This window comes from Macrotis lagotis, chromosome 1, assembly GCF_037893015.1.
Source record: "Macrotis lagotis isolate mMagLag1 chromosome 1, bilby.v1.9.chrom.fasta, whole genome shotgun sequence".
Classification (NCBI taxonomy): Eukaryota; Metazoa; Chordata; class Mammalia; order Peramelemorphia; family Peramelidae; genus Macrotis; species Macrotis lagotis.
In genome coordinates this window covers 872674395-872695121 of record NC_133658.1, presented here as the reverse complement: position 1 = coordinate 872695121, position 20727 = coordinate 872674395, and the positions used below count along the sequence as shown (strand labels likewise).

At 40.7% G+C, this 20727-nt stretch overlaps 1 protein-coding gene across 1 annotated transcript; it reads right to left on the bottom strand.

Moving 5' to 3' along the window:
- Nucleotides 1-290: 290 nt before the first annotated feature.
- On the bottom strand, nt 291-8058 carry RNF186 (ring finger protein 186). The gene has a single exon (XM_074218251.1). It carries the CDS (start codon nt 8008-8010, stop codon nt 7258-7260), a length of 753 nt encoding a protein of 250 aa, XP_074074352.1. The 5' UTR covers nt 8011-8058; the 3' UTR covers nt 291-7257.
- Nucleotides 8059-20727: the final 12669 nt, after the last annotated feature.

The following is a 20727-nucleotide window of genomic DNA, read 5'->3' as shown; positions in this document are numbered from 1 at the left end:
TCTCATGGTTTTTTTTTCTTTCACCTAGTTTTAATGCCTCTTTCACAACATGACCAATATGGAAATATATTAAACATGATTGTACATATACAAATTTTATCAGTTTGTTCACCAGCATGGGGAGGGGGAAGGAAAGAAAGGGTGGTAGAAAAATGTGGAACTCATAAACTTGCAAATGGATGAATGTTGAAAACCACCTTTGCATGTAATTAGAAAAATAAAATAAAATTTTAATAAAAAATTTTAAAAAGAATATAGAATAATAGAACTGAAAGGGATGTTAGAATATAGAAGATGAGTACTGAAAAAGAACTTAAGAACAGAGATTGTCAGAACTAGAAGAGACTTAAAAGCTAGAATGTTCTAAATGAATATGTTAGCACCAAAATAGACTGTAGAACAAAACATGGAAACTGAAAGAAACCTTTAGAATTAGAACAGGAAGGGATTTTTGAATATAAGATGTGAGACACAGAAGAACTCTTTGAGGTCAAATTCATTTTTATTTTATATGAACTAAGTGATGAGGTTACTGAACCTCAATGAAAGACATTGCTCCCTGCCAAGGAGTCTGCATCCATCCTCCCCCTTGAAACAAAATAAATCCCGTAATAACAAGAAAATGACTTCCTCCTAAGTCCCCCTCTCAAGGAGGCTTTCTGGTCAAGATAAGCCCTCATGTACCAAACAGTACTTTCCTTTTACACAGGCTGTCTCTGAGTTAACACATCTTGTCTGCATGTCCCTGATTGCTTCATCTTCTTGTACTTGGCTCTTTAAAAAGCTGCCTCCTCAGTTGAGTGCCAGTCTCCTTTGGGGAAGCAATTCACTCTTGTGAGGTATGATCTCCAAGATGAAAGCCTTCACTTGAATTGAAGATAGCCTGAGTTTTTTGAATTCTTGCAAACCACTTCACCGTGCTCCAATGGTATGGTCCTTTTGCAATGTGCTTTTTCTCTTTGATCTTCCTACATCCACTACCCAAAGGACCTAATGTCCTCCTGTTTCCTTGACATCCCAGGTCTTTGACCCTCACAATGCTCCATACTCAACCCCTGTGATACACATGATCCCATAACTAGTTTGGGCTAACTTCTCACTGTATCCTTCTCTTTTTGTCCTTTTTCCCATTCTCACCTTGCTTGTTATTTGTAGACATGCTCCCTCCATCTTTGTACTCCTCCATCTTTGCCCTTTTCCATTGCTCATGGGCAGATAGATGGGAAAGTGGATAGAGCACTACCCCTGGAGTCAGGAGGACAGAAGTTCGAATCCAGTCTCAGATGGATTACTTACTTGCTGTGTACCTTGGGCAAGTCACTTAACCCTGATTGCCTCACATCCAGGGCCATCTTCAGTTATCCTGATTCATATCTAGCTATTGAATCCAGATGGCTCTGGAGAAGAAAGTGAGACTGGTGACTTAGCACAGCACTCCCTCACTCCAATTCATATGCTTGTCATGTCATCATCACCTTGATATCATGGTCTTCTTTGAGAATGAAGGACAGGGAGCACCTAGGTGGCACAGTGGATAGAGCACTGGCAACCAGGAGGACCTGAGATCAAATTCAACCTCAGACACTTAATAATTACCTAGCTGTGTGACCTTAGGCAAGTCACTTAATCCTATTGTCTTGCCAAAAAAGGAAAATGAAGGACAAACATCATCATCAGTTTCTGTCCATTGTTTTAGAAAAAGCTGAAAGGGACCTTGGGGTCACCCCCTATATCTCCTTCATATTGTGGGTGAGAAAATGGAGGTCCCTTCATTTGGTGATGATCTTCACCCTAACTCTTCCATAGGATTTTGTTGTGCTGCTCTCCAATCCACCTGTCATTAATATTCTGCATTAACATCTGTGTCTGTGACTCAGTTCTTTAGTGCATTCTAAGCTCTGTGAGAGCAGAGACCCTGTCTTTCATGAGGTTTGTAGATTTCCCCAGTATTTAGCAGAGTCCTAATCATAATACTTGAATGGTTGTTTGAGGAATGAATGTACCTGTCCCTCTTCCCATTAAAATCTTTTATAGTTGGTATTGCTGAGTGGTTTTGAATTTGACTGAAGATAGTGCCTTAACCCCAACAAGAACAAAACTCTAAAGGTGGGATTTCACCAAGAGGAAGTAGTCCCTTGGAAAAGATTTTCTGAGTAGGAGCCTTCTAGAACCTTTTAAAATAAAATATATCTCATGCTGACAGCTGCCTTCTCCCCCTAAGACTATGGTCCCCAGATGCTCAACCATCCCAGTAACAGAGGACCTCTTTAGGCTTCTGGAGGATATACAGAAGGATCTTGGGTCAACAATTTTAGATCCAGCCTTACCCCTACAGAGGTGGAGGGGGTGGGGTTCTCCTTCCCAAACAAGAGCTCAATTCTGTGATTATATGGCTTATTTACACACACACTCACTTTCCCTGCACAGAATGTCTCATTATTTTCTTTAAAGGGAAAACAGGTGGCTGGTGCCCTCTGTCCCAGGGGCTGGTTGGGCTGTAGGAGGTGGGATTGGTCATATGAAACCCCCATCCAAGCAAGTCAGAAGGAAATGGGAGGCAAATGGTACTGATGAGAGAGGGAACGAGGAACATTTTTTATAGTGTTAGTTACTTCTAAGCACTTTCTCAAACAAATCTCAATGGACCCTTGTGACATCTTGATGGAGTCGGCAGGGAAGGGAGAGTGATGTCCATTTTGTAGGTGGTTGTGTGACCCAGAGAAGTGAGTGAGTGAGTCCAGCCTGGAGGGGAACATGGATCAAACTTTTAGATTCTTGCCCACTTCCTGTGCAGGGAAGAGCCAGGGAAAATCTATGTGATTGGGATCAGGTACCCATTTTGGAAGACTGAAAGGCAGGAAGCTGAAGGAGGGGTTGAGGAATATGTTGACCTGCCTAAGGTCACACTGTTGAAGGAGAAATGTCCGACCAGCTTTTTAATATTAAGAAAATGTTAATTGTACCTGTTCATATTTTCTGAGGGCTTCCATAAACCCAATAAGATGAAAATTCCCTCTTGTTGTTCAATGTAACTTTATTGTTAAATGTAAATTTGCCAAGATAAGAGTAACCTCAACCCATCTCTCTACCCCTCCTTCAGCTTCCTACCTGGCAAGCTTCCAAAATGGGTACCTAACCCCAATCATGAAGATATTCCTTGATTCTTCCCTAAATAGGAAGTGGGTAAAACTCTAAAAGTTTGACCCATGTTCCCCTTCTCAAACTGGACTCACTCACTCATTCACTGAAGTATGGGCCCAGCTACTTTTTATAGCTGTTCTCCTTTCTCTCTTTTCCTGTCCTCAAGTAACTTATTGTCTCTCCAGGAAAAAGTTTAATCTGTGAACTTTGCAGGCTTGTGAAATAAAAATCCTGAGCTTTCCCACCTCTAGGGTGAGTCATTGAGTTTTTCACTTCCAAGCACCCTGATCTTTCAGTGGCACCACCAATTTCCCCATCATCAACACAGCCTTGGGACTAGATCCCATGATGTAGACCATGGCATACTGCTGCCCATGACATCTTGCTCTTAGAATCAAAGGGAGAAGGAGGTAGAGATGCAAGCAAGCAAGCAAGAACGCATCCACTCCCTGCTTTGCATTTCTTCTTTCTTGCTTTCTGGGTCTCAGGATAGGCATGAGATTCTAAATATACCAGGATTTACAGCAAATAATGAGGTTTTAGATCTGGGAGGTCTCTTTGAACACAGAATGTCACAGCTGGGAGGACCCTTAAAAGATCATCTAGTTCAACATCAACATTTTACAGAAGAGGAAAAATCAAACAATGGAAAGAGGAGCAGTGATTTACTCAAAGACCCACAGCTAGTCAGGTGTTATGACTTCAAATCTAAGACACTTTCTAGGTCTTGATGGGTGTGAATAATAAATCCCCTCTAAAAGTTGCATTATTTAGATCTGCATTGAATAATATGTTGACTTTGAATACATGGAATTCCTTCAGGGGATTCATTTTCTCTATACTATCCTGCCTCTCTTGATCTCTATTGCAGTGATTCTTGAGCTGTATGCTGAGGCACTCTACAGTACTCTGTGTTTTGACTTGCTATATAGTCTTAAATTATTAGAAGTAGATCTCAGAGATCACTTAGTTGACTCTACTCATTCTACAGATGGCAAAACTAAAGTCCAGAGAGGTTTAGTATCTTACCTGAATTAGTGGCAAAGTAAGAATTCAAACCTAGCTGGGTGAATTTCCTACATGTAAAACTTGTGCCTTTCCAGTTAGTTAGAGGGATTAAAGATCCAGAGTTGGGGTGCTGGAAGGGGCTAGGCTGGGAGGATAAGAATGAAGGAGTCACATAGCCAACCATAGAATCCATATAAGCTTGAAAATTGAAAACAATTATCTGAATTTACAGATTATAGGATGAGGATCTTTGGTGCAGTGGATAGAGCCCTGGAGTCAGCAGCACCTGAACTCAAATCCAGCCTTAGATACATACTAGATGTGTGACCCTTGGCTAGTCACAATCCTGGTTGTGCCTCCCCCGCCAAAAAAGTGCTTTCATCCCAAGATACTAGTAAGTCAATAATAGTTATAATGGCTTCAAAGAGACAAACCTCAAATGCCTATTTTAAAAATTCATCTTTAGATTTGCATGTTAGTTAAATATATACATTAACTCAATGTTGAATGAAGAGAAAGGGAAGGGAACAAACTTTACTACTACTACTACTACTACTACTACTACTACTACTACTATTATTATTATTATTATTATTATAATACGAGTCACTGTCCTAAGTTCCTTTATAATGATTATTTCATTTGATTTTCACAACAATCCTGTGAAGTAGGTGTTACTATTATTCTCATTTTATAGATGGGAAAACTGAGGCAAACAGAGCTCAAGGGACTTTCCATGGGAGGCAGATTTTGAACTCAGGTTTCCCTGTCTCTGGGCTCAGTGCTTTATGTATCACCTATCTGTCTAAGTGAGGCTTTAGAAACCATCTACCTGGTAAATCTAATCGCACTTTCCTTCCTCCCCTCCCAGTAATTTTACATACCGAGGAAGTAACCTGCCAAAGCCCAAATAGTGAGTTTGTGGCACAGCTGGAATTCAAATCCAGGTTTTGGGATCCATGGTCTACTTCTTCCTTCTATACACATTGTTTTTTTTTCTTCCACATAATTTTCTTTCCAAGGCATTACCAATAGTGAGTGTCCCAAGTGACTGGAAAGTCCAACACACGTGTTGTCCCCGAGCCCTCTAACTCCATGACTTCAGTGCTGGCAGCAGAAGAAAAGATAACTGGAAACATACACACACACACACACACACACACACACATATATATATATACATATTTTATATAAATATATATTTCCACATATCAAATTATATGCATTATATATAATTTTTAAAGAATAGTGGATTGAAGAACATTTTTTAAAAAAGAAATATCAAATGCTGAAAATTTCATAGAAAACTGGTTGGTTTGTTTGTGCTTTCAACGAGGTAGCACCCGCAGACTAGAGACCTTGCTTAGGACAGTGCTAACCCCCATGGGACATGATTCCATAAATATCCCAAAGGATGGTAATCATTAAGACCCAGAGAACTCTAACTTTATGGACCTAGTCCAAGTACAATACAATCGAATGTTTATTTACAGAGCTGAGGTTACCATTCTATTTCTCTAGGTCTTGACTTTTTCCAGAAGACTCAACTGGATTTCAGCTGAAAATCAGAAGCATAGAGCAAAGGACATCAGAGCTGGGAGGGCCCTTAAAACATGGAATGTAAGAACTGGAAGAGAGCTTATGATTCCAAGTCACTCATTTTTACAGAAAGAGAATATCTTAGGAATAGGCATGAGACTTATCTACCTCCAGTAGCTGTTTTTCATTTCTTCCCAAGAAGATTCTATGGTCAAATGCCAAAAATCTCCTTTTTTCCATTCTCCATTTTCCTTTGGCTAGGTTCTCAAAGACCCCAAACAACATCAAAGGACCTAAAGAGGTCCATTCGAATTGGCTGAGAGCCTCCGGAAATAGCTTGACATTTCAAGAGTTATTCTGACTTGGAGTTGATGACAGGAAGGAAAAAAGTGACCCTATTATCCAATATGCCCAGTAGACCCACTGTGCCAAGGGCCTAAGGAAAATGTTTTGACCGTGTAAGTTTTTTTTTGGTAGGGTGGAAAGTGAGGTTGAATTTTTTTAAAAAGGATATTTGCTAAAACTGTAACAAAGGTCTCTACATGAATAACTATACACATAATATAATTTTGATCATCTTTCTATTCAGAGAAATCAATACACTTATGAAAAAGGCATCAACCAATGCGCTTGTGAAACAGAGGGGTCTAAGGTCTAGAAGGACTTTCATCTGACCCTGGCCTTCACCCCAGACGTGACACATCAAATGAAAACTTTCCAGATAAACAGTCTTTGGAAAGGGGTGGAGGCTGTGGTAAGGACTGTTGTATTTATGACTTTTCTTATCTTTATGACAAAGCTTAAATGGAGATCCAGACGCCCGGAAACACATGAATTAGTTCTTCTCTGGAAAACCATAGACTCATAGGATGTCAGAATTAAAAATATAATATCTGTATATAATATTAATAATATATTATATTATTAATATTATATATATAGTATTCTAAGGTAGAATTCAGAATGCTTAGAAGATCAAATTTAAAAACTGGGAGGGACCTTAGAATATAGAATGTTACAAGGAAAGGTCTTAGAACATGGAACATCAAAAGAAAGATCCTTAAAATACAGAATGTTATAATCGGAAGGGACCTTAGAATAAGGAACATCAGAACAAAGTTTGTCAGAATTGGCCAATGATAAACCCTTTCATTGTACAGTGTGTGAGAAACCCACCCAGTGATCATTGTTCCAGTTCAAAGTAAAAAGTAAATATAGCAATACCCCCAAGGTCCTTTTCTTCTTCATCTAGAGGTTCCCATCTCCACCCTAAACAGGTCTCATCTAAAGCCTAAATGTCAGAATGGAGGCCAGCCTATACAGGTTAAAGACAAGAGCTTTGGGGTCTACCTAATAGAGACCTCACCTTCCAAACACACTCAAGGAACCAGACACCTTTTCAATGTTTGGATCCTTTAGGGCAGGATTGTTTGCTTCTGGAGGAAGATACCTTTGTATCAGAAAGAGCTGCTTCTTGTTTTCTGGTTGGAAGTCTCTGGTTAGAAGGAGTCTTCTCCTCCTAGAAATCTTTTCATTGACCCTTTTTCTATACTAGGGAGAAGGTCACAGTTAGGCAATCGAAGCCACATGGTTGTGCTTATGTTGTCTAGGCAGGAGGATTTTGAAAGGGCTACAGCAGCTTCTGCTCCCTGGTGGGCAGCAGAAAATGGAAGAGAGCATCAAGGCCACGCACATGATGAAGACCAGAACCCACCGGATCGTTCCAGGATAGACGAAAGGAAGGATGAGAAAGATGAGAAGCACCAGCAGTAGCAAGTGGACTACTAATCTCCGAGCAGCCACTTGATTGGCACTCTCCAAGTCTTCACTGTCCACATACATTGTGCTGGGCATCTCTAGTCCTGTAGGATGACACAGCTGCTGGGGAGAGAGCTGGACCTCAGGTCTGAGCCTCCCCAGCCTCCCCATGACCTCCACCTGGTTCCGAAGGTTGCAGATCAGCCCCCCTGGAACAGATGTAACCATGCGGCACAAGGGGCAGATGACCATCCATGAGTCCTCCCGGATGGTCAGGAGGAGCTTCAGGCATATTGCACAGAAGGTGTGCTGGCAGCTGAGCATTTTGGGCAGCCGATCCCAGCTGTATCGGTGGCAGCAGACCAGGCACTCCAAGTCTCCTTCAGCAGAATTGGAGGATCCCAACCCCTCTGTTTCAGCAAGGAATGCTCCCAGGGACTTGGGCTGGGGCATTGTTGTCTGCTCTGGAACATGGGCACAGACTTCTGGGGATGGTGCCAGGGCTGGTAAACCTGTTCCTGCTCCCTCGGACAACCTACCACCGGTCTCTTCTATACCAGACATGGCTCTGATTGACTGCAACTTGGTTTGGTGGGGCTTGGATCAAGTTGGGCTGGGCTTTTTATCTGCTACTTTTCTCTCATCACGTGCCTGAGACTTTTGGTTCCAACCCCTGTTGTGTTGTTACTGGTACCAGTGCATGATTGTTTTTTTTTTTTAAATTCATCATTAATCAGTAACCCAGAGACCAGGAGACTTTGTCATGCTCCACAGGGCCCAGGTCCCCTTTCAAGAGTGAATCAGATCTGGCAGGCTTGAAGTCAGTTCTTCTTCCAGGGGGCATTTGAGGGAATTAGGCCTTTTTGCTGAAGGATTTGGGCACTGGGGTCTTGAGTCCTGCATCTGTGTTAGGGGACCCAAAACTCTTAGAATTCATTATTATTTCTGTTTTGACGGAACTCGTCATTGTTTTGACCCAGATTGACTCAGCGTGAATGTAATGACAGTTATTTCTGTTAAGACCAGAAACCCTGAAGACCGTCCCCTCCCAAATTGATTTTTTTTTAGGATTTTGCAAGGCAAATGGGGTTAAATGGCTTGCCCAAGGCCACACAGCTAGGTAATTATTAAGTGTCTGAGCCCGGATTTGAACCCAGGTACTCCTGACTCCAGGGCCGGTGCTTTATCAACTGTGCCACCTAGCCACCCCCCAAATTGATTTTTTTGATTAAGTAAAAGTGATTATTTGTGGTTTCATTTCTTACCTAACCTAGATCACTGAATGGGTGTTGCCTTAGTCAAACTGAGATCTGTTTGAGCTTTAAAAGGTCAAGGTCTCTCACTTGTATCCAAGGCCATCTCCAGTCATCCTGGCCACTGGACCCAGATGGCTCTGGAGAAGAAAGTGAGGCTGGTGACTCTGCCCTCCCTTATTTAAATCCAAATCATTTCTATGTCCTGATATGAATGAAGGACAAACAGCAACAGTTTTTAAAAATTTTTTTTTAGGTTTTTTTCAAGGCAATGGGGTTAAGTGGCTTGCCCAAGGGCACACAGCTAGATAATTAATAAGTGTCTAAGGCTGGGTTTGAACTCAGGTCCTCTTGACTCCGGGACCGGTGCTCTATCCACTACACTACCTAGCCACCCCTTATAAATAGCAACAGTTTTAACCAGAAGAGATGGGAACTGGGTTCCCTTTCTTATTTTCAGTTTCCTCGTGTATAAAATGAGAGGATTAGGCTAAATAACCTCTAAAGTCCCTTTTAGTCCCATATCTCTAAGGTAAATGTTATTTAAGTAGTATTTTTCGGGGTAGCTAGGTGGTGCAGTGGATAGAGCACCGGCCCTGGAGTCAGAAGTACCTGAGATCAAATCCAACCTCAGACACTTAATGATTACCCACCTGTGTGGCCTTGGGTAAGCCACTTAACCCCATTGCCTTGCAAAAAAAAAATCCCTAAAAATAAAAAATAAATAGTATTTTTCATACTTGCAAAATTCTTTATCTATATTATTTCATCTGAGTCTGCTAGGACAACTTTGTGAGGTGCATATTGTAGATATTGTTAGGACCATTCTCTAAATGAGGAAACTGAGAATAAGTGAGATGATATAAGGCCTGTGTGTATCTGAAGGAGGAGGTAGCTAGGTGGTCCTATAGTGAATAGAACACCTGGAATCAGGAACACTCTTCTTCCTGAGTTCAAATCCTGCCTCAGACACTAGTCATGTGACCTTGGGCAAGTCACTTCATACTGTTTGTCTCAGTTTCTATTTCCCAGGGCTGTTGCAAGGATAAAACGAAATACCATTTGTAAAATATTGTAAAAATTTTTGATAACTGGTTATTATTATTTTTCTCTATAGATAGCATTTTCTTTTTACCAATGACATGTAAGGACAATTTTAATATTCATTTTTTATATAAAAATTTGAGTTCAACATTTTCTCCCTCCGCTTTCTCCTCACTAAGATGGTCATCAATTTGATATAGGTCATATATGGGCAATCATGTAAAACATAAATGATGGCTATTATGGTCCCCTCCTCGTCCTTCCTTCTTTCTACCTTTCCTATTTTTGTGGAGGGTATCACCCCCTTCATTCTTCATCCTAGACTCCTTACTCTTACCTTTCCCCTCATATCTGATTTATTAGCAAGTTATCCTTGTAACATCTCTCATTGTGGCCTTCTCTCTTTTGATGCTGCTCCCACCACTTCCCACCCCTAGGGGCAAACCCTCATCACCTCATACTTGGACTGCTGCAAATGCTGCTGGTGGGGTCTGCTGCCTCACATCTCTTCCTACTCCAACCTATCCTCTATTCAGAGGTTCAAATGTTCTTCCTAAATCACAAGCTTGACCACAACACTCTAATTCAATAAATTCCAGTGGTTCCCTATCATCTGCAGGTTCAGATAGAAGATTCTCTGTTTGGACTTAAGAAGCCTTTATAACCTGACTCCCTCCTACCTATTCAATCTGGTGCTCTTGGATCCAGGGACACTAGCCTCCTGACTGTTCCATAAACAAGTCATTCTATTTCTCCAGGCCTTTTCCTCTGGCTGTGCCTTATGCCTAGAAGGTACAGTGGATGGATCACTGATCCTGAAGTCAGGAGGACCAGAATTCAAATCTGACCTTGGACACTTACTAGCTGTATGATCTTGGGCAAGTCACTTAACCTGATTGTCTCTCATTCAGGGCCATCTCCAGTCATCCTGATCAGTATCTGGCCCCTGGATCTAGATACTCTGGAGAAGAAAATGAGGTCACCAGACTTAGCACAACCATCCTCACTCAAATCCAATTCACATGCATGTCATGATATCACCTTCCTGATGTCACAGTCTTCTTCAAAAACAAAGGACCAAAAAAAAAATCACCATTGCCCCATACCTGGAAAGTTGTCCCTTCTCATCTTTGCTTCCCAGTTTTCCTGGCTTCCTTCAAGTCCCAGCTAAAATTCCATCTTCTACAGAAACCCTTTACCAATCCCCCTTAATTCTAGTGTCTCCCTTCTGTTGATTATTTGTAATTTATCCTGTATATAACTTGTGTCTAGTGGTTTACATGTTACTTCCATCACCATCATCATTATCAACATTAGACTTGAGCTCCCTGAGGGCAGGGTCTTTTTTTTTAATCTTTCTTTGAATCCTCAGCATGTAAGGTAGAGCTTGATACCTAAATGCTTATAGATTGACTATCTCCCTGGAGGGCCAGGACTCTTATGTTCTCCAGAGCATACTCTGAGAGCAATAGTTGGCATCACAAGAAATAGAGGAGTAGTTAGAAGGTGCTCCTTGGCAGAGGTTTGTATTCATGTGGCAAAGACACTTGTTAATTAACACCCACTTACCTCTATCTTTGGACTGATGGGTATATCTCTAGGACCACCCCAACCCTAGAGGAGATGGGCAGGCCTACTGGAATCAAAACTAAAAAAAGTTAAAAATTGACCACAGAGCAATGTTTCCAACCAGGAGCAACCAGCTCCATTGATCAAATAACAGCAGAGCCATCCTAGAGATAGGACTCAAAGAGACTCAGGATGTAGGGGGAAAAACATAGGACTATGAAGTCAAACAATCTGAAGGTCCAGCTCTGCCACTTACAGACTGTGTGATCTGGGACTGACCCCCTCACTTTTCTCACCCTTCATTTCCCCATCTGCAACATGAGGACAATGACCTACCTGAGGGTAGGTCCATAACTTGTTTGGATCTTATCACTCATGATTTGGGAGTGGAGGTTGGGTGGGTCTGAGGGAGGGACCATTGTGACCAGATCTAGATTCTTTGATGCACTGAAAGAATCCTACTTCAGTGGATATGTTAAACATTATTGTATATCATTAACCTATATCAGATTCCTCCCTATCATGGGGAAGGAAGGGTGGCAGAAAAATGTGGAACTCAAAAAAGTTTACAAAAGGATGAATGCTGAAAATTATATCTCCATGTAATTGAAAGAAACAAAATAAAATTAAATTAAAAAATATAAAACGTAAGTCTCACTATACTTGGAACCTAAAAGTTGAATTTTAAACTTATTTTCATATGGATTGGGGCACAGTGGATGGAGTGCTGGACTTAGAGTCAAGAAGACTTTTCTTTTTGAGTTCAAATTCAGCCTCAGACACTTAGTGGTTGTGTGATCCTGAGCAACTCACTAGACCTTGTTTGCCTCAGTTTCTTCCTCTGGAGAAGATCATGACAAACCACACCAGGTCTTTGCCAAGAAAATTCCAAAAAGGATTGTGGGAAGTTGATCACAACTAACAAAAACTGAGGAAGGTTTTTATGAACTAACCTGGAAATTGAATTAGATTGTCCCAATTTTTGCTTTGGGAAAGAAATGTCTAAATTCCAAAGAAATGATTTAAAAGCAGAATCTCAAAACCCTGCTGCTTGTCAGTTAGGGAACCTTGCTATCTCTAACCAGCTTGCCTGGTAAATGTATAACTTCTGCTCTTGAACCCTGAATCTAGGTTTCTGAGGTCCTGGTCTGTGACAATTTGCTCAAGATTAGCTGAAGCCAAAAAACGGTGAAGTCCTTAACTGTCTGTTCTCCTCACTGAAAGTCCGGGGCTCTCTAGTCAACTTCCTCTCTATTATTGGATCAGTGTTTAGAAAGGGCACTTAAGGGACTCTGAAGTTCAGACTCATCTTGAGTTCACCCCTTCTACCTCAGTTTCCTCTTCTGCAAAAGGAGTTATCTAGGGGTGGCTAGGTGGCATAGTGGATAAAGCACCAGCCCTGGAGTCAGGAGTACCTGGGTTCAAATCTGGTCTCAGACACTTAATAATTACCAAGCTGTGTGGCCTTGGGCAAGCCACTTAACCCCATTTGCCTGACAAAAACCTAAAAAAAAAAGGAGTTATCTATGTCTAATCTAATCTATACCTATACCTGTACCTATACCTATACCTACACCTATACCTATACCTATACCTGTACCCATACCTATACCCATAGCTATAGTTATGTCATACCTATACCTACACCTATACCTATGTTATGCTATACCTATACCCATACCCATCTCTATATCTATATCTATACTGTGCCTATACCTATATCTCTCTATATCTATATCATCCATATCCATAACTATTTCTATTTCCATATCTATTTATATATCTATATTATATTTATATCTATATCCATATCTATACCCATACCTATACTTATACCTACATCTGTGCCTAAGCCTATGCCTAAACCTATGCCTAAGCCTATGCCTACACCTATGCCTACGCCTACACCTACACCTACACCTATATCTATATCTATCTATATCTATGTATATCTATATCTTATATATAATCTCTGTCTCTGTCTCCGTCTCCATCTCTCTATCTCTATCTCTATCTGTCTCTGTCTCTGTCTCTGTCTCTCTCTCTCTATCTCTATCTCTATCTCTCTATCTCTTTCTCTCAATCTCTATATCTCCATTTATATCTATATCAATATCACTCTGTATCTATATCATCTATATCTGTATCTACTTCTATTTCTATATCTATCTATACCCATACCTATACTTATACCATACCTATACTTATGTCTACACCTATGTCTATGCCTACACCTATACCTATACCTACATCTACATCTACATTTATTTCTATATCATCTCTCTATATCTATATCATTCATATCTGTATCTATTTCTATATCAATCTATATATATTATACCTATACCTATATCCATATCTATACCATACCTATACTTATACCATACCTATACCTATCTCTACGCCTATCTCTATGCCTATGCCTATGCCTACACCTATACCTACACTTACATCTATCTCTCTCTCTCTCTCTCTCTCTCATCTCTATCTCTATCTGTATATCTATCTCTATCTATATATAGGTATACATACATGCACATATAAAATATAATAATATATTCTTATATAATATCTTTATGGCATAACATATTATCTATAATATATTACATAATATATTATATACAATATATAAGTACCATTGTCACATGTTATCACATAATATATAATATATTCTACATATCAAATTGTATATAATATAATATATAAAATATTATATTTAATTATTAACATTATTCAACAAATGTTGATTAAGAAGTATGGTAGAGAGAGGTAATTATTAAAGTGATCTTCCTAAAGTACATTTGACCATGTCATTCTTCTCCCCATTCAATAACTCCAGTGACTCCCTATTATCTCCAGAATCAAATAGAAAATCCTCTGTTTGGAATTAATTAATTCTTAACCTGCTTCCCTTTCAGTCTTCTTACATATTATATGACACAAATTGTGTTTGGAACACAGAAGATGTAGCTCTGGAAGTTACTGTATCTGGGTGACTTTTGGGGAATGTTTTCCTCTCTCTGGTTCCAGTTTTCTTATCCAGAAAATGGGAGTTAGGGAGGGGGGGAAATACTTGATGATCCGTGAGGTCCCCTCTGAAATTATGAAGCTAATAGTCCACAAACATTTATACAGTGCCTAATGTGGAACAAACATTATGCTAAGTGCTGAGATGCAAAGAAAAAGTAGAAGATGGTTTTTGCCCTCAATTGCACAGTCTAATGGGGAAGAAGAGGTGCAAACAACTAAGTACAAACCAGGTGTGTGTGTGTGTGTGTGTGTGTGTGTGTGTGAAATTGAAGGGAAGGTATGAGCATTAAGGTGGATCAGGGAAGATGGTAGAATTTTGACTATGACTTGATGGAAGCCAAGTAATCCAGGAGGCAGTGATGAGGAGGGCAGAGATCTCCAGGCATGGGGAACAGCCAGTGAAAATAACTGGACTTCAGAGATAGGTAGTCCTTGCTAGCAAGGTGGGGGGGGCAGATTCACTGGTTTGCAGAGAAAGGAGGGGGAATAAGGACATCACTTTGATATACACAATTAGGAAATGATTTCAGCTGAATACCTCCCACTTGGATTCTGTGCTGTCCTCCCCAACCTACCCTCCCAACGGCTTGTCTAGGAGAGTGATGGATGATTGGAAAGGGAGAACTAGGGAAAGGTAGGGAAAGAGGGAGGGGGAGGTTGGGAGGTGTTGGCAGGACAGAGGGCGGTAGAAGGGGTAGGTGGTCGGAGAAGATAGAGCTATAATCAGTAATTACTGAATGTGAGAGAATAAAGAATATAGAGTGTAATCTGAAGTCCCAAAGCTGGGAGCATTTTGCATGCCACTGTTTATTAATTTTTTAACTCTTTTTGGGGGCGGGTGGGAGGGGCAACTGAGATAAATGACTTGCCCAGGGTCACACCACTAGTATCTAAAGTCATATTTGGGGGCAGCTAGGTGGTGCAGTGGATAAAGCACTGGCCCTGGAGTCAGGAGTACCTGGTTTCAAATCTGGTCTCAGACACTTGATAATTATTTAGCTGTGTGGCCTTGGGCAAGCCACTTAACCCCATTTTCCTTGCAAAAACCTTAAAAAAAATAAAGTCATATTTGAACTCAGGTCCTTCTGACTCCAGGGCTGCTACTCTATGTGCTATGGGGCTACCACAGCTGTCCCAAAAGGAGACTCATAATTGGAAAGGGAATATTAACATTACATTTCTGAGACTTCCCTCCATGCAGGTTGGAATTGCTTTCAAATTATTTGAGGCTGACCTTCAGAAGGGCAGCAAATGATCGAGTCCAGCTATGAGAGGGGCCTCTAGGTGGCACAGGTGCTAGAATGATAGATCTCAAATCAGGAAGATCTAAGTTCAAGTCTTACCTTAAGTACTAGCTATGTGAGTTTTATGCAAGTAACTTTTGTTTGCCTTAGTGTCCTCATCTATAAAATGGAGATAATAATAGCATCTACCTCCCAGGATTGTTGAGAAAAATTAAATGAGAAAATATTTGTTGAACAATTTCCAAATTTTAAAATACATGCTAGCTATTATTAACTGGTATTTAAGATTTTAGAAGCTGCAGATATATAGGAGAACTGAGGTATTTTTTAACTCTAAATCTAATGGTCTTTCCACTAATACCTCCCCATGTCTTTTTATATGTTTCCTCATTTATAGTATATGGTTAATAACACTCTGTTCCCACACATGGTTGTGAAGAAAACTCTTAGAAAATATTAATATGTTGAAAAACGCTCTAAATCATTACTTATTAGAGAAATGCAAATTAAAGCTTCTCTGAGGTACCACCTCACACCTCTCAGACTGGCCAATATGACCAGAAAGGATAATGATCATTGTTGGAAGGGTTGTGGGAAATCTGGGACACTATTACACTGTTGGTGGAGGTTGGTTCCAACCTTTTTGGAGAGAAATTTGGAACTATGCCCAAAGGGCAACAAAAATGTGCATACCCTTTGATCCAGCAATACCACTACTGGGTTTATACCCTGAAGAGATCATGAAAAAGGGTAAAAATATCACTTGTACAAAAATATTCATAGCAGCCCTGTTTGTGGTGGCAAAGAATTGCAAATCAAGTAAATGTCCTTCAATTGGGAAATGACTTAACATATACCTATGATATATGTATATCATGGAACACTATTGTTCTATTAGAAACCAGGAGGGATGGGAATTCAGGGAAGCCTGGAGGGATTTGCAAGAACTGATGCTGAGTGAGATGAGCAGAACCAGAAAAACACTGTACACCCTAACAACAACATGGGGGGTGATGATCAATCTTGATGGACTCCCTCATTCCATCAGTGAAACAATCAGGGACAATTTGGGGTTATCTGCAATGGAGAATATCATCTGTATCCAGAGAAAGAACCGTGGAGTTTGAACAAAGTCCAAGGACCTTTAATTTAGAAAAAAAACTGATATATTGTTGTCTGATATTGTTATCTCTTATACTTTATTTTTCTTCCTTTAAGGATATGATTTCTCTCTCATCACACTCAATTTGGATCAATGTATACTATAGAAGCTACGTAAAGACTGACAAATTGCCTTCTGGGGGGTAGGTTGTGGGGGAAGTAAGATTAGGGGGAAAATTGTAAAATTCAAAATAAATAAAATCTTTAATAAAACTTTAAATAAAAGAAAATCTTAATATGTTGGAGAAATGTGAATGATGACAACTTTTGCCTTTTTCCTCCCAGGCAAGAGGAAGCCAGAGTGAAGCCAATGTGCTTTCATTAGAAATTTAATAGAAAACAAGATGACTTAAAATATACTACAAATCACATTTAAGATGAAAGCAAGTAATAAATGGGGGGGCAAAGTCTGGGCAGCCAGTGGACTATATAGGAAAAAATTGAATCATAGACCAGTGATGGTTGCTGAGCTGATATGATTTAGTCAGGCTGCTGATGGCAAGAAGTAAGAGGAAATGTTGCTGGAAGAGAAAAAGAAGAGGAAAAACAAGACTGAGAATTAACTTCCATTCACAATATTTTGCTTGCCATCCCTCTGGGAGGTGAGTAAAGGAAAGAATATTGACCCTATTTTCTTTTTCTCCCCATTTATTTATTTATTAATTTATTCTTATTTTGTACAAATGATGTTTTTTATGCATCACTAAAATATTCTTGTTTAAGAGTAAACATAATTCCCCCCCCAAAATATAGACCCACATGAATAATAAAGGGGAGAGGAAAAAAAAATAATAATAGTAGGTATGGCCAGGTGGTACAGTGGATGGAACATCATCCCTGGAGCCAGGAGCACCCGAGCCCAAATCCGGCTTCAGACACCCAACAATCACCCAGCTGTGTGACCCTGTGCAAGCCACCCCAACCCCATTGCCCTTCAAAAACCAAAAAAAAGAGACCCAAAATAAAATAAAATAGTAATAATAATAATAGTAGGGGCGGCCAGGTGGCAGACAGAGCACTGGCCCTTGAGCCAGGAGCACCGAGGTCCAAATCCAGCCTCAGACACCCAACAATCACCCAGCTGTGTGGCCCCAGGCAGGCCACCTAGCCACATTTGCCCTGCAACCTCCCTCCAAAAATAAGAATAATAAAAAATGTGCTTCAGTCTGTGTTCCAACACCACCAGCTTTGTCGCAGGTGGATCACATTCTTTATGATAAGTCCATCACAAAAGTTACTTCCATATTTTTCCACTGTTGCCATTGCTGATCGCAACTCCCTCCTTTCGTATTTCTCCACTACCATGTACTATATTTTTTCTCTCCTCTAACTCTGTCTCTGCTATAGGGTAGTTGAGTGGTGCAGCAGACAGAATCCTGGCCCTGGGGCCAAGAGGCCCCAAGCCCACATACCACCCCTTAGGCCCAGCATCCACCTGGCCCTATGGTTCCAGGCAGGCAATTCAATCCCAACCCCTTGCAAGAAGTAAAAAAGAAAATGTGTTATATCTGACCACTCTTCCCCCATGGTCCATCCTCTCCTCCATCACTCACATCCCCCCCCTTCCCCCATCCCCCTTCTCCTTACTCCAGATGTCTATACCCCATTGAGTATATATGCTGTTTCCTCTCCTAGCCACCTCTGATGAGAGCAAAGATTCCCTCATTCCCCCTTGCCTTCTTCCCTTCCATTCCATATTATATAGCTCATTGTAATAAAGAAAAATCTTATTATATGAAATATCTTAGCCCATTCCTCCTCTCCTTTTTCTTTCTCCCATTACATTTCCCTTTTATCTATTGACTCCATTTTTATACTACAGTATATCTTCAAATACAGTTTTCTCCTGTGCTTCATTTATAAAAGCTCCTTCTACCTGCTCCATTAACTGAGAAGGTTCATATGAGTATTATCTGTGTCATTTTTCTATACAGGAATACATGTAGTTCATCATCATTAAGTCCCTCATATTTTCCCCTTCTCCTCCATTATGCTTCACCTGAGTTCTGTATTTGAAGATCAAACTTTCTGTTCAGCTCTGGCCATTCCAACAGGAACATTTGAAATTCCCCTGGTTCATTGAAAGTCCTTCTTTTTCCCTGGAAGAGGACGTTCAGTTTTGCTGGGTAGTTGATTCTCAGTTGCATTCCAAGCTCTTTTGCCTTCCAGAATATTGTTCCAAGCCCTGTGAGCTTTTAATGTAGTTGCTGCTAAGTCCTGCATGATCCTGACTGCAGCTCCACAATATTTGAATTGTGTCCTGGCTGCTTGTAATATTTTCTCTTTGACTTGGGAGTTCTGGAACTTGGCTATAGTATTCCTGGGAGTTGTTTTTTTTTTTGGATCTCTTTCTTGGGGAGATCAGTGGATTCTCTCCATTTCTATTTTTCCCTCTGCTTCTAGGATATCAGAGCAATTTTCCTGTAGGAATTCTTTAAAAATGATGTCAAGGCTCTTTTCCTGGTCATGACTTTCAGATATTCCAATAATTTTTAAATTATCTTTCCTAAATCTGTTTTCCATATCAGTTTTTTTCAATGAGATGTTTCACATTTTCTTCTAATTTTTCATTGTTTTGGTTTTGAAGTTTTGTGTCCTGATTTCTCATAAAATCAATAACCACCCTCAGTTCCATTCTTTGTCTAAAGGATTTGTTTTCCTCAGAGAGCTTTCTTATCTCTTTTTCCATCTGGCTAATTCTGCTTTTTAAAGCATTCTTCTCCTCACTAGCTTTTTGAACTGTTTTATCCATTTGACTTATGCTGGTTTTTAACATGTTATTTTCTTCAGCATTTTTTTGGACCTCCTTAATTAAGCCACTGACTTCTTTTTCATGTTTTTCCTGCATCTTCCTCATTTTTTTTCCCAGTTTTTCTTCTGTCTCCCTCACTTGATTTTCAAAGTCTTTTTGAGCTATATCATAGCCTGAGCCCAATTTCTATTTTTCTTGGAGTCTTTAGATGCAGGGGCTTGTACTTCCTCATCTTCAGATTGAGTGTTTTGATCCTTCTTGGGATCACAGGCAAAGTATTTCTCAATGGTGTTCCTCTTTTTTCTCTGCTTACTCATTTCTCCAGCCTGTGCCTGGTTTTGAGGTGCTTATTGAGCTTTTGAGTATTAATGGGACACCCCCACAAGGATCTCCGTGTGTGTGTGTGTGTGTGTGTGTGTGTGTGTGTGTGTGTGTGTGTGTATGTGTGTGGCTCTGTCTTCCCTCATGGTCTGTGAATGACTATAAGTGCCCCCCTCTGCCATGGGGCTGAGGTGGGGGGGCCCTGCTGTTCTATGGGGGGGCCTAGACTGCGATCAGGATCTGAATGTGGTCAGAGCCCCAGAGTCCTGTTCCAGGGACAGAGGACAGAGCTCCGCAGTCTCTCTCCACTTCCCTCCCAAGGCTCAGCACTCATGCCCTGGGGGCTCCTGTTTACCAGCTTTTGCTTCTGGTTCCTGGATCTGGGCTGCCAAGGCCACTCTGCTCACTGTGTGCCCTGAGGGCTGGGCTTCACATGCTCACTCTGGCAGAGGTTCCCCCCATCCCCCAAGTTGTGCCTGGTGCTCCCTGGGGTGTAGGTCAGGAAACTGTCCCAACTGCTGTGAGCCGTGGCTCCCAGCACCCTGGGGCTGCCTTCAGGAGGCTGAAGTTCCTTTACTCTGGAGGGCTACCGCTCCAATCCTGTGAAGTGGAGCCTTTCTGCTATTTTCCAGGTTACCTTGGGTTGGAGAACTGCCTCACTGGGTCCCTCTGTGGATTCTGTCTCTCGAAAATGTAGTTATAGTCTTTAGTTTATAAGTTTTGAATGAGAGCACCTAAGAGCCGGTCCTCTTCTGTCGCCATCTTGGCTCCACCCCAACCCTATTTTCAAATGGATTCTTGTTGTTGTTGTTCATCCTTAATCTTCAAAGAGGACCATTGATATCAAAGAGAAATGTATTTACTCATGGGTGGATTGGATTTAATTGAGGTAGAGTTGCACAAAGTC

Bases quoted from the DNA above. Each gene is read 5' to 3' on its own strand.
- RNF186 (XM_074218251.1), bottom strand. From the start codon at position 8,010: ATGTCTGGTATAGAAGAGACCGGTGGTAGGTTGTCCGAGGGAGCAGGA.